General features: G+C 35.4%; 1 protein-coding gene across 1 annotated transcript; it reads right to left on the bottom strand.

Moving 5' to 3' along the window:
* Positions 1–270: 270 nt before the first annotated feature.
* On the bottom strand, positions 271–6,980 carry LOC117337472 (toll-like receptor 4). Its single transcript, XM_033898468.1, has 2 exons — positions 6,903–6,980; positions 271–3,125 (listed from the first exon to the last, which is right to left on the bottom strand). Exons 1-2 carry the CDS (start codon positions 6,931–6,933, stop codon positions 463–465), a joined length of 2,694 nt encoding a protein of 897 aa, XP_033754359.1. The 5' UTR covers positions 6,934–6,980; the 3' UTR covers positions 271–462.
* Positions 6,981–15,534: the final 8,554 nt, after the last annotated feature.

Below are 15,534 nucleotides of genomic sequence, written 5' to 3'. Positions count from 1 at the left end.
ATTTTATGTGTTTGCTTTTAATAACGTCATGCGGGACTATATTATTCCTCCTGGAAATTTCGGCTGTTCTGGTATTTGAACGTGATGACGTCAGTGATAGGGTAAGCGGCAAAAAACGTGTCATAACTTACAGTAAATAAAAAACATATATGAATGTAAATATAATCATTGAACTGTTACCAAATGGTAGTATACAGTCGATATGAATACAATTTGGGTGACAGATAAATATTTCATGTCGCCCTTGGCGACATTCTATTTATCTGTCACCCAAATTGTATTCAGGTATTAGAATTACTAAAAATGTAAACGTAAGGAACGATGATATCAAATCAGTTATTCATTACTATCTCTTGCTGATATTCCCTTCGAACGACTACACGCCGAAGTTTCTGGTTAGTGGATTAAAGTAGGCACAAAGCATGGCGTTGATGACTGAATGAAGCGTTTGATCGAACTCATTTACACCGTAGTTGTTGAGTACAAAGAGATGGATGTTGCCAGTGTGTCCCAAAATACAACTTTGCCATGATCGTCATTATGAGGATAATCGATGTAAGATTTGCTTTCTATCAAGTCCATCAACCTTAAAGGTAACTCCCGTGCCGGAATGTGCTCATAGAAAACTATCAACAGAACGGATTCGCATCCCCTGGAATAAATACTCTCCATTCGAGCCATATTGAATTCGTACATGCACCAGTAGGAATTAAGATAATTCCGAGACAGTAAAACCACGCTTTTTCGACTTTGATGGATTGCGTCAGTAATGTTCTCGGCGATGTCCTTTCCTGGTAGAAAGTCCCGTTGATGAAGACACAATCTTAATCCTTGTTCTTCCTCTAGATGAGTGATCACTTCCTCTCGTACAAACTGATAATCATCTGAACAATATGATACAAATGCATCATATATATAATCATCGTTGTCGTCTGCATTAGCGACAGGTGTATATCCTCTGTATCGTATCTTCACCATGTAATACAGGTAACGTAGTTTCCACCTGTAGCGGTAGACGATACCGGAAATGACCAAGGACAACGACAACAGGATCATTGACCCAAACACTGCTATGATACCGATATAACTGTCACACGACTTACTTATTTCTAGTAAGGTTTCATCTAAATTTGAAAACGTTATTTCAGTTCCATTTGAGAAGGCGCATTTATATGTATGATAATGTTCAAACATATCTTTGTTACGGCCAAGCCATTTCAGAAACTCGAGTGCCTCACATGAACAATCCATGCGATTGCCTTCCAAATTAAGAATCAAATTCGTGTCGCGGATACTATCAATCTGCTCTCGTTGATTCCGTTTGAGCATCCTCAGATCATTATGCCGAAGATCAAGATATTTTAAATGCTTCATTTGCGACAAATCTAGACTAAACTCTGTTAGGGCGTTGACGCTTAAGTTTAGCATCTCAAGTTCATATTGATTCTTTAGAAGCAGAGCTGGTATTGCGTGTATATGATTGGCTGAAAGGTCAAGAGTTTTTAAACTCTTAAGGCTCTTAAATATTTCACCATTGACATCTTTGTAGAGTATAAACCCTAGTAAATTGTGTTGAAGTAAGAGCGTGTCTAAGGTAGTTTGGAACATGAAGAAGTTATCAGAAATATATGTACAATAGTTATATGACAAATCTATATGTTTAATATGTGGTACAGATAAAATGGGCCCTTTCAATGAGTGTAATAAATTATGACTAACGTCTACCATTGTGAGGTTATTTTCCCGGAAGTCCAATAAACCCACTTCAAAGCTAAATGCATTATTACTGTAGTACACTTCTGTCAGTGAAGGCGGTATGAATATCTTGGTGATAATTTTGCTGTTATGGGACAATTTTAACAATGGATTCCTGTTACATTCGAGTAATTCAGTAGATTTGTCGAATGACACTGTGCTATGTGACGAGGCTGGGGCACGCCAATCGTTACAGTCACTACTACCAGATTCCAAATTGTGAGAATTCTTTTGATTCTCAGCGTGTAATACCTTGATGTTTGACAAAGCTGACAAAAACTCAGTTTCATACAGGCCAAATGTCATGCTATTATCTTTTACGGAAATTAATTCTAGAGTTTTTGGGAGTACTCCTACCACGCCAATATCAAGAGTTGCCAAACGATTACTCTCCATGTATACATGCGTCAAGTTGGTGTTTTTGAGATGCATGACGTCATCTCTGTGTATAATTGTACTAGGCCCGAAAGTACAGTGTAAGCGACTGATGTCTAATATACGAATTGCCGTATATTGTAAATCATTTGTAACGTTTGCTAGAACTCGAAACGTCAGACATTCGTTAACAGATATGTTCAGCGAATGAAGATTTGTCAAAGCATGAAATATTCCCATGTCGATTTTATGAATTTTACAGTTTGAAATATCTAATATTTCGATATTGGACACATTCTGGAAGAAATCAAATTTCAATATCCCCAAATGACAAACTCCATTAGTTCCAGACAAATCAAGTATTCTCAATTTAGTTAACTTTAAAAACTGTTCCTCAAATCCCAATAAATCTACCCCATCTAAACGCAGTGTTTCAAGCATATTTAGCTTCGAAATACCGACGGGAAAATGTATATTCGGTAGTGTAAAAAAATCGATGTTGTTATGTTTTAAGTTCAAATATCTCAAATCACTTAATCCCAGAAATATATTTTCAGAATAAATATCGTTAGTGTACTGCAATGTATTATAACTTAAATCTAAATATTTTAATTGCTTCAAATCCCTAAAAGGAAATCCGATAAACGTGTCCATCTCGTTTCTTGAAAGGTCCAGATATGTAACTGTTTTCGGAACCCCTTCTCCGGAAAAGTTCCTGATTCTATTACCCTGGATATGGATGGCCGTGACGTTTGGGTGAAAATGTGGAAGGTATTCAATATTCAAATGTGAACAATCCGCCACTAGACTGTCGTTTGACTCATGGCAGTGACAAATCTCCTCAAGTGTACAATGGATTGTTGTGCTGTTTTCGTACCCGACATGGTATGACTGGATAGTCGATGTGGGGTCGCCCACTATACCGGACTCTTTCTTTAGGGCATCTCGACCGTCTGGTACAGGTTTAGTAGAACAGTCGGTGAATAGAACAATACCTGAAAAGAAGAGTTTAATAATTAATTTCTAAACCTTAATTGGACAACTGGGATTGAAGAGATGAGGAAGGTAATACAGTAAAATGGCAAGGTTTCGTTAAGCGTCACTCGTCTACCTAGTCGTCGTTGTTATTGGTATATATGTTCAGAGTACAGGTGGTACATGTAGGTATTGTTGGCGGACATTACTCCCCAAGGTTTTCCCTAACCTGTATATATTGAATAGTGACAAATTTCGGAATTAAGATATGCACTTTACTTCTCCTTTTGAATCTAATATTGAAAATCAGCAAATTAATTGAATAAGGGAATAACGCACCTATCGATATTTTGACATTTCTTTCCTCACTCATCTATTTTCTCTAAATTTGTATTATGCTAATATCTTATGTCTTTTGTATTTCTGGATTGTGACGGAGCCACTGGCTTGTTGGGTTGTTACACGTACGACTTAATCCATTACTTATGAGCAGTACCTGGATCCAGCTCTCGCACCATGATACTCACACTTAGGTGTATCTTACCAAATTGACCTCACCAGATAACTAAAAATTATATCAACCCTTGTCTGTTCTTTCTGGTGTTACCCAACACCTGTCAATTCTCAACAGTTCGCTCTTCGATTCAGACCATAAACTTTTACATTTTATAGAATTTTATTCCTTTGTAGTCATCATCATATCCTAGAACAATCTTATATTCAGATGACCTCACAATATGTATTGTCTACATAATACATGTATAACAATGACTTCTGGAATCACTGTATTTAATTATAAGATAACCGCCTTGTATATTCTAGCATTCGCGAGTAAACAAAATTTATATTTGCAGTACATATTTCATTTTCTATCCTTAGAATCAATTCTAAGCCACAATATCAGTTAATGTCAATTGAGATTCAGTAGACAGCTGCATGGTTCAAAATGTTTCACATTAGATAAAGTTGTACTGAGGGAAAGTATTAAATGTTTTGAAGTCTTTATATAAAGGTCTGAAATCATGTGTTAGATTTAAGTCTGAAATGTCTGATTTTTTCTCTTGCTCCCGAGGTTTGATGCAAGGAGAGGGGATGTCTCCCTTTCTTTACTCTATGTATGTTAATGAATTCGAAAATGAACTAATTAATTCCTCCTGTGACGCTTTGTTTTTAAGAGATGTTTCACTTTTTCTTCTTATGTATGCAGATGACACTGTCCTTTTCTCAGAAACTGCTTCTGGCTTACAAAAAATGTTAGATTCCTTAAAACAATATAGTGACAATTGGCAATTAACAGTCAATACTGATAAAACACAATTTTTTGTATTTCGTAATAGGGGTAGATTGCGAGTTGTCGAAAATTTTTACTTTAATGGAAATGATTCCTTAAAACAATATAGTGACAATTGGCAATTAACAGTCAATACTGATAAAACAAATTTTTTTGTATTTCGTAATAGGGGTAGATTGCGAGTTGTCGAAATTTTTTACTTTAATGGAAATGAAATAGAGATTGTTGATCGTTTTAACTACCTAGGTATAGTATCTAACTTTAATGGTAAGTTCACAAAAACCCAAGGTGTTATTGCAGAACAAGGCCGTAAATGTATGTATAATGTGTTGAAAATTTGTAATAATTTATCTCTTAATGTAGAATCTAAATTGAACGTTTTTGATGTTTACGTCTCCTCTATTCTCAATTATGGTTGCGAAACATGGGGTTTCCATGTTGCAGACAAAGTAGAAAAGGTTCATGTTGATTTTTTGAGAAAGATCCTTGTTGTTAAGACAAGTACGCCTTCCTTCATGATATATTCGGAATTAGGACGTTTGCCGTTGCATATCGTCAGGAAATGTCGAATAATAAAATATTGGCTGAAATTGATCAAATGTGAGAATATTGTTCTTAAGTCGGTTTATGAAGAGATGGAGGATTGCAACCACAGAAATTGTAATTGGCGTTGCCAAGTTAAAAAAATATTATTGTCTTCTGGTTTCGGTAGTGTCTGGTTAACTCATTATGTTGATAATGAAAAGGTATTTTTACATTGCTTTAAGCAGAGTTTGATGCTTTTATTCAAGCAAGAAATGAATTTATTGAAAGATCTTCTAAATGTTATCTGTATAAATATATTGTTGACACCTTCACACTGCAATTCTATCTAACAAAATCTATTCCTGATCCGTATCGTAAACTTATTTCGAAATTAAGACTTTCATCGCATAAGCTTTATATAGAAGAAGGCCGGTATCGTAATATTCCAAGGTCAAATAGGTTAGGTCGTTATTGCAACCAGAACCAAGTAGAGGACGAATTCCATTTCATCCTTATTTGTCCACTATATGTTAATATTCGAAAAAGATTCATTAAAAAATATTATTGGAATCACCCGTCTTCTTTTAAACTTGTCTAATTGCTTTCTGTTCACAATAAAAAAGAGTTATGTAATCTTGGAAAATATTTACAATCAAGCTGTTTACTACGGTCGAGATTCCAACCTTTAGTATAGATCAATATCGTATTGTACGTGTTTATCTCCAGCTATACCTATTTTTTGTTCATACCCTAACTATTCATCTAAATTATGTACACTTTGTATTTAGTGTTGAATTAACGATGCTAGTTACTTATCTCTATTTATATCTATTTATATATATTGTTTGTTCATCATCTAATTATTCTCACAAAGTATATATTTGCATTTGAAAAATCCTAGATACTTATATTAGTTATACCTATTGTTTGGTAACTACTATCTATCTACTCTTATAAACTGTATTATTTACTTTTTATTAATGACTTAAGGTACTCGTCTCCAGTTATGCTTATTGTTTTGTCCACCCCATGACTACTCTGACAAATTGTGCTTTTGTTGTTAAAATCAATGTTTATGGATGTTTTTCACCAGTTACGCCTACTGTTTTGTTCATCCTCTATAACAATTAGTTACGTATTGTATATATGTGTATGTTGATGCTTCTATGTTATACTTATGAGCCGTAAGGCTTCAAGTTGAATAAACTATACTATACTGAAAACTGATTATATCTTACGTACAACTCACATATATAAGCTTCCTGCTGTCAAGCTTTATATTATAACTTTGGATTAAAAGCAATTGTATACAAACATTAGTGAATAACGTACTGTGAATTAAGAGTATGTCGTATGTAAGACTGGATTCTAATACAGAGACGATTCAGTGATATCTAATAAGAAGATGTTATGACGTATTTTATTATTTAAATGTAATTTAAAGTAAGATTTTAAAGAGTGTCCATTCATTTTGAGAGAGGGTGATTTATGTACAAAATTGTATAATATTTATATCTGAATACCTGAGATAGTGTTATTCGTCCATGTTTACACATCCTCGATTTTGTTTGTGTCTATTCCATGACTGAAATCTAATGGCAAATTTACCGTATATGTTACAGTCAATATTGCTTATCGCATTACCTTCAGCATCAAGCTAAATGTTACACGACACACATATGCACTGCAAATCACAAAAATATATATCAATGTTCGCCTATCTTGATACAACCCGGGAGCTCGCGACTTCGATAAAACGGGACACATTCGTTCCTTTGTGTCTATTCGGATAAAACATTTAGATGAACAAATTCTAGTACAAGGATATCTTCATCCGGAAGATTGAGTGTATGCGGAAACATAGGTAGAATGGATCGACGACCAGCCGGCTGGACGGTCAAACAAAGGGACGGACGGACGGAAGGACGGACGACGAGCATTATTTACTTCCACTCACGGAAATGGTAGTGTGTTTACTCACCATAGACTAACATCAGTAGATCCAGAGCCATATCTGCCTGTTATTGTCGATCTGAAAACAGATAAAGGTTGAAAAGAAATACTAAAGCAAACATTTATTAATCATGATGCTATTTGATAAAGAACTTAAAACAGTGATTGGGATATATAATGTGTTATACAAGGACAGACATTGGGGTATATAATGTGTTATACAAGGACAGACCGTGAGGTATATCATGTGTTATAATGTGTTATACAAGGACAGACATTGGGGTATATAATGTGTTATACAAGGACAGACAGTGAGGTATATCATGTGTTATACAAGGACAGACATTGGGGTATATAATGTGTTATACAAGGACAGACAGTGAGGTATATAATGTGTTATACAAGGACAGACATTGGGGTATATAATGTGTTATACAAGACAGACATTGGGGTATATAATGTGTTATACAAGGACAGACATAGGGGTATATAATGTGTTATACAAGGACAGACAGTGAGGTATATAATGTGTTATACAAGGACAGACAGTGAGGTATATAATGTGTTATACAAGGACAGACATTGGGGTATATAATGTGTTATACAAGGACAGACAGTGAGGTATATAATGTGTTATACAAGGACAGACATTGGGGTATATAATGTGTTATACAAGGACAGACATTGGGGTATATAATGTGTTATACAAGGACAGACAGTGAGGTGTATAATGTGTTATACAAGGACAGACATTGGGTTATATAATGTGTTATACAAGGACAGACATTGGGGTATATAATGTGTTATACAAGGACAGACCGTGAGGTATATAATGTGTTATACAAGGACAGACAGTGAGGTATATAATGTGTTATACAAGGACAGACAGTGAGGTATATAATGTGTTATACAAGGACAGACATTGGGGTATATAATGTGTTATACAAGGACATACATTGGGGTATATAATGTGTTATACAAGGACAGACATTGGGGTATATAATGTGTTATACAAGGACAGACATTGGGATATATAATGTGTTATATAAGGACAGACAGTGAGGTATATAATGTGTTATACAAGGACAGACAGTGAGGTATATAATGTGTTATACAAGGACAGACAGTGAGGTATATAATGTGTTATACAAGGACAGACAGTGAGGTATATAATGTGTTATACAAGGACAGACAGTGAGGTATATAATGTGTTATACAAGGACAGACAGTGAGGTATATAATGTGTTATACAAGGACAGACATTGGGGTATATAATGTGTTATACAAAGACAGACATTGGGGTATATAATGTGTTATACAAGGACAGACATAGGGGTATATAATGTGTTATACAAGGACAGACAGTGAAGTATATAATGTGTTATACAAGGACAGACATTGGGGTATATAATGTGTTATACAAGGACAGACATTGGGGTATATAATGTGTTATACAAGGACAGACAGTGAGGTATATAATGTGTTATACAAGGACAGACATTGGGGTATATAATGTGTTATACAAGGACAGACATTGGGGTACATAATGTGTTATACAAGGACAGACAGTGAGGTATATAATGTGTTATACAAGGACAGACATTGGGGTATATAATGTGTTATACAAGGACAGACAGTGAGGTATATAATGTGTTATACAAGGACAGACATTGGGGTATATAATGTGTTATAATGTGTTATACAAGGACAGACATTGGGGTACATAATGTGTTATACAAGGACAGACAGTGAGGTATATAATGTGTTATACAAGGACAGACCGTGAGGTATATAATGTGTTATACAAGGACAGACAGTGAGGTATATAATGTGTTATACAAGGACAGACATTGGGGTATATAATGTGTTATACAAGGACAGACAGTGAGGTATATAATGTGTTATACAAGGACAGACATTGGGGTATATAATGTGTTATACAAGGACAGACATTGGGGTATATAATGTGTTATACAAGGACAGACAGGGGGGGGGGGGGGGGGGGGATGAAAAATAGAAATATCTTTAGAATGGCTCGTAGGGCCTGGGTTTGGGTGAACGTCATTACAGCATAAAAGAAGTAATTGTATCACTAGGAAAAAGCTCGAGTTATCGATAAGACAAGATAAAATCAGATGAACGACGTAACCTAGGTTGAATACAATATACTTTGTACATGCCATGAACCTGTTTAATAATTTTAGGAGGTTAAAATAAAAAATGAACTGTTTCCGTGAAAGGGCACCGTGCGTGCATAGGTAAAAACATCCGATCGCCACTCTATAAGACACTAAATCGTTACCCATTGTCATCGAATACAAACATTATAATCGAGCGACGACCAGGTCTGTAAAATACACATGTGAACACTAACACGGGCACACACTCAGCAATCCGGGAACTAAAGAGGTCATAGGGGTCAGGGGAGAACAACAGTGGAACATTCCAAGTATAGGTATGAGAAGTTAGAAGGAAGACTAGAAGTAGAGAGGTAGAACTTAGCATAGAGAAAGAGGTGATAGGGAAAATAAAGATCATTAGAGAGTAGATATGATAAGAATGTTTTGAAATATTGAAATTTGAACGGGTTTGTAGATAATAAGACTTATAGGGCTAAAAAGGATATTATTAAGTTGAAAAACACCATGATTATATCAATATTACAAAGTTGTCTTACATGTCATCAATTCTATATTTAAACTCTTACATACACACCAGTATTCGTAGTTCACATATATACATGTAGGCAATTCTAATATTCAGTATATACTGCTATGTAATATATTATACTATTTACACAAGGAACTTAAACAAAATCTGTCATGGACACATAGGTGAATACATATTAGTATACCATATAACACTGTTTATAATTACGTAATTGTATAGTTGTCGTGTATATATAGATTTAACACGATAATGATTAGTCTGTATGTGAACATTTTGGAACAGACGTTGAGTTTAATATAAAGATCGAGATTATGAGCTAAGATGATTATATAACAAGTACTTTTCGTACACTATAACCATAACTATTTTTGCATCAGAATTTAGCAATAGTGTGAATTCCCATGTGTCCATGTCGTATTGTAATCAATCAATACTTATATCTACATCATAGCTTTGGTGCATAATGGAAACATTTCCCATTATGTTTGACATCTAAGAATGAAGTAAATACTAACTTACTGATTAATGACTTGTTCATTAACAAAAATAAACAAATGTTGAATACTTGGCTATAGTAGTGAATACGTAGATGTTTACTTTATTAGGGAAAATAAAGCACCTTATGTTGATAATGTAGCGGATGATATATGTATCTAGTATGACTAATAGTTGGCATGTACAGGTCTACATGAGAAATCAGACACCTACTCTATATGTACCGATACATGAGCATACACATACATGAAAGTTCCATATATCTAACTTATCTTAGATACATTAGTTCCTAACGGGCGACATTCTATTTATCTGTCACCCAAATTATATTCATATCGACTGTATACTACCATTTGGTAACAGTTCAATGCTTAAATATAATGTGTTATACAAGGACAGACATTGGGGTATATAATGTGTTATACAAGGACAGACAGTGAGGTATATAATGTGTTATACAAGGACAGACATTGGGGTATATAATGTGTTATACAAGGACAGACATTGGGGTATATAATGTGTTATACAAGGACAGACATTGGGGTATATAATGTGTTATACAAGGACAGACAGTGAGGTATATAATGTGTTATACAAGGACAGACATTGGGGTATATAATGTGTTATACAAGGACAGACAGTGAGGTATATAATGTGTTATACAAGGACAGACATTGGGTATATAATGTGTTATACAAGGACAGACATTGGGTATATAATGTGTTATACAAGGACAGACATTGGGGTATATAATGTGTTATACAAGGACAGACATTGGGGTATATAATGTGTTATACAAGGACAGACAGTGAGGTATATAATGTGTTATACAAGGACAGACATTGGGGTATATAATGTGTTATACAAGGACAGACAGTGAGGTATATAATGTGTTATACAAGGACAGACATTGGGGTATATAATGTGTTATACAAGGACAGACATTGAGGTATATAATGTGTTATACAAGGACAGACAGTGAGGTATATAATGTGTTATACAAGGACAGACAGTGAGGTATATAATGTGTTATACAAGGACAGACATTGGGGTATATAATGTGTTATACAAGGACAGACAGTGAGGTATATAATGTGTTATACAAGGACAGACATTGGGGTATATAATGTGTTATACAAGGACAGACATTGGGGTATATAATGTGTTATACAAGGACAGACATTGGGGTATATAATGTGTTATACAAGGACAGACAGTGAGGTATATAATGTGTTATACAAGGACAGACAGTGAGGTATATAATGTGTTATACAAGGACAGACATTGGGGTATATAATGTGTTATACAAGGACAGACATTGGGGTATATAATGTGTTATACAAGGACAGACATTGGGGTATATAATGTGTTATACAAGGACAGACATTGGGGTATATAATGTGTTATACAAGGACAGACATTGGGGTATATAATGTGTTATACAAGGACAGACAGTGAGGTATATAATGTGTTATACAAGGACAGACATTGGGGTATATAATGTGTTATACAAGGACAGACATTGGGGTATATAATGTGTTATACAAGGACAGACATTGGGGTATATAATGTGTTATACAAGGACAGACAGTGAGGTATATAATGTGTTATACAAGGACAGACAGTGAGGTATATAATGTGTTATACAAGGACAGACAGTGAGATATATAATGTGTTATACAAGGACAGACATTGGGGTATATAATGTGTTATACAAGGACAGACAGTGAGATATATAATGTGTTATACAAGGACAGACAGTGAGGTATATAATGTGTTATACAAGGACAGACAGTGAGATATATAATGTGTTATACAAGGACAGACATAGGGGTATATAATGTGTTATACAAGGACATACATTGGGGTATATAATGTGTTATACAAGGACATACATTGGGGTACATAATGTGTTATACAAGGACAGACAGTGAGGTATATAATGTGTTATACAAGGAGAGACATTGGGGTATATAATGTGTTATACAAGGACATACATTGGGGTATATAATGTGTTATACAAGGACAGACATTGGGGTATATAATGTGTTATACAAGGACAGACAGTGAGATATATAATGTGTTATACAAGGACAGACATTGGGGTATATAATGTGTTATACAAGGACAGACAGTGAGGTATATAATGTGTTATAATGTGTTATACAAGGACAGACATTGGGGTATATAATGTGTTATACAAGGACAGACATTGGGGTATATAATGTGTTATACAAGGACAGACAGTGAGATATATAATGTGTTATATAAGGACAGACATTGGGGTATATAATGTGTTATACAAGGACAGACATTGGGGTATATAATGTGTTATACAAGGACAGACAGTGAGGTATATAATGTGTTATACAAGGACAGACAGTGAGGTATATAATGTGTTATACAAGGACAGACAGTGAGGTATATAATGTGTTATACAAGGACAGACATAGGGGTATATAATGTGTTATACAAGGACAGACATTGGGGTATATAATGTGTTATACAAGGACAGACATTGGGGTATATAATGTGTTATACAAGGACAGACATTGGGGTATATAATGTGTTATACAAGGACAGACAGTGAGTTATATAATGTGTTATACAAGGACAGACATTGGGGTATATAATGTGTTATACAAGGACAGACATTGGGGTATATAATGTGTTATACAAGGACAGACATTGGGGTATATAATGTGTTATACAAGGACAGACATTGGGGTATATAATGTGTTATACAAGGACATACATTGGGTATATAATGTGTTATACAAGGACATACATTGGGGTATATAATGTGTTATACAAGGACATACATTGGGTATATAATGTGTTATACAAGGACAGACATTGGGTTATATAATGTGTTATACAAGGACAGACATTGGGGTATATAATGTGTTATACAAGGACATACATTGGGATATATAATGTGTTATACAAGGACAGACATTGGGGTATATAATGTGTTATACAAGGACAGACAGTGAGGTATATAATGTGTTATACAAGGACAGACATTGGGGTATATAATGTGTTATACAAGGACATACATTGGGGTATATAATGTGTTATACAAGGACAGACAGTGAGGTATATAATGTGTTATACAAGGACAGACAGTGAGGTATATAATGTGTTATACAAGGACAGACATTGGGGTATATAATGTGTTATACAAGGACAGACCGTGAGGTATATAATGTGTTATACAAGGACAGACAGTGAGGTATATAATGTGTTATACAAGGACAGACATTGGGGTATATAATGTGTTATACAAGGACAGACAGTGAGGTATATAATGTGTTATACAAGGACAGACAGTGAGGTATATAATGTGTTATACAAGGACATACATTGGGATATATAATGTGTTATAATGTGTTATACAAGGGCAGACAGTGATGTATATAATGTGTTATACAAGGACAGACATAGGGGTATATAATGTATTATACCATCGTATTTTGCATGGTGTAACAAATACGTTAATCACACAATTACTCTGCAATGTTTTTTGGCAATAGAACAACAACAAACACTTTGGTTGTCGAAAATAGAGCATTTACTAAAATGCTAGTTATCTGTTCACAAACCAAACAAGAGGCCCATTGGGCCTGTATCGCCTGGTTGGATTGGACCAAACGTCAAAATAATGTTCATGTTCAATTCGTTAATACGTAGTGTGGGGATCTGAACTGCTTTAAAGAAATAACATAGTCCAGTGCAAAGCCCTCAGGGATTGATTTTACAACATGATTGTGTTTAAAGAAACTAAGTCCCTTACATCCGAATTGTGTTTATCAAAATTTCTTAACGTCCAGCGATGCTATACATGATGGAGGATCACAGCAACCACTTATGCAAAATATTTTCCCTTCCCCCCAAGGATCTTTCTAACCAAATTTGGTTCAAATCCACACAGGGCATTTTAACCAGTAGCGATTTAAAGGTATAACCTCTATTTCCGATATTGGGCCCCGGCCCTTTGGCCCCTTGGGAGTTAGAGTCACCAATTATGCAAAATCTGATACCCTTCCCCTAGGATGTTTCCGATTAAATTGGGTTCAAATCCATCGATAACTTGATGACAGGTCGATTTAAAGAAATTACCTCTATTTCCCCTATTTGACCCAACTCCTCTGGCCCCTTGGGGGTCATAATCGTCATTGATGCAATATCTAATCCCCTTCCCCCAATGATCTTTCAGGCTAAATTTCGTTCAAATCCATGTATTACTTTATTACTAGTCGCGATTTAAAGGCATTACCTCTATTTCCCCTATTGACCCTGTCCCTCTGGCCCCTTGGGGGACAGAGTCACCGTTTAAGCTAAACCTTATCCTCTTACCCCAACGATGTTTCTGACCAAAATGGGTTTAAATTCATTCATAAGTTTATGACTAGTAGCGATTTAATGAAATTACCTCTTTCCTCTATTGGGCCCCGCCCTTCTGGCCCCTTGAGGGTCAGAATAGTCATTAATTCAGAATCTGTTCCCCTTCCCCCAATGATGTTCTGACTAAATTGGGTTCAAATCCATCAATAACTTTATGACTAGTAGCGATTTAGAGAAATTACCTCTATTTACACTATTTGAACCCGTCCCTCTAGCCTCTTGAGGGTCAGAATCGTCATTAATGCAAAATTTATTCCCCTTCCCCCAAGGATGTTTCTGACCAAATTGGGTTCAAATACATTGATCACTTTACGACAAGTAGCGATTTACTGAAATAACCTCTATTTCCACTATTGGACCCCACCCCATCTGGCCCCTTGGGGGTCAGAGTCACCGTTTATGCAAAATCTGTTTGTTTTTTCTGACAAAATTTGGTCAAAAACCAATAAGAACATTTTGACAAGTAGCGGTTTGAAGCAAATGTTGACTGACGACGGACGGACGCCGCGCCATGACATAAGCTCACCAGACCTTCGGTCCAGGTGAGCTAAACAGATAGGGTAAAACGCTCCATAGAATGTAAGTGAGCTTTTACATTATACACACAGGTAAACCAATAATTTCAATTGACATATACATACAAGTAATATTTTACATTATACATACAAGTAAAACCACAGTATGAAATGAAATCCAACCTACACCCTAAATTTAGGAGGAGATAGAAAACAGGGGGAGGGTGTTCTCTGTAGTAGTCACGTGATCATCCAAATCCGGTCCTACTAATTACAGCCCGGTGCTGCCCGGTACTGCCCGGTACTGCCCGGCACCGCCCGGTACTGCCCGGTGCTGCCCGGTACTGCCCGGGGAATATATATTGACCGCCCGGGCTTTTATTTATATCCAAACACTATTTAACCTATTATATATGGATAGATGGTAGCTTAATCAATAATATGGCAAAAAATGGTGAAAATATATTAATATTTGACAGAGTTATAGCTATGTGAAATTAGCGATCTCGCAACCTAGCGCTCGGGATGAGCCATAATCTTGTTATTTGCATTTATTTTTTTCGCCTGCCCGGG

The sequence above is a fragment of the Pecten maximus genome, chromosome 11 (genome assembly GCF_902652985.1).
Source record: "Pecten maximus chromosome 11, xPecMax1.1, whole genome shotgun sequence".
Lineage (NCBI taxonomy): Eukaryota > Metazoa > Mollusca > Bivalvia > Pectinida > Pectinidae > Pecten > Pecten maximus.
This window is presented reverse-complemented; position numbering and strand designations above follow the sequence as displayed.

Bases quoted from the DNA above. Each gene is read 5' to 3' on its own strand.
- LOC117337472 (XM_033898468.1), bottom strand. From the start codon at position 6,933: ATGGCTCTGGATCTACTGATGTTAGTCTATG. The intron at 3,126-6,902 runs GTGAGTAAACAC...TCTTCTTTTCAG, and splicing joins TCTACTGATGTTAGTCTATG to GTATTGTTCTATTCACCGAC.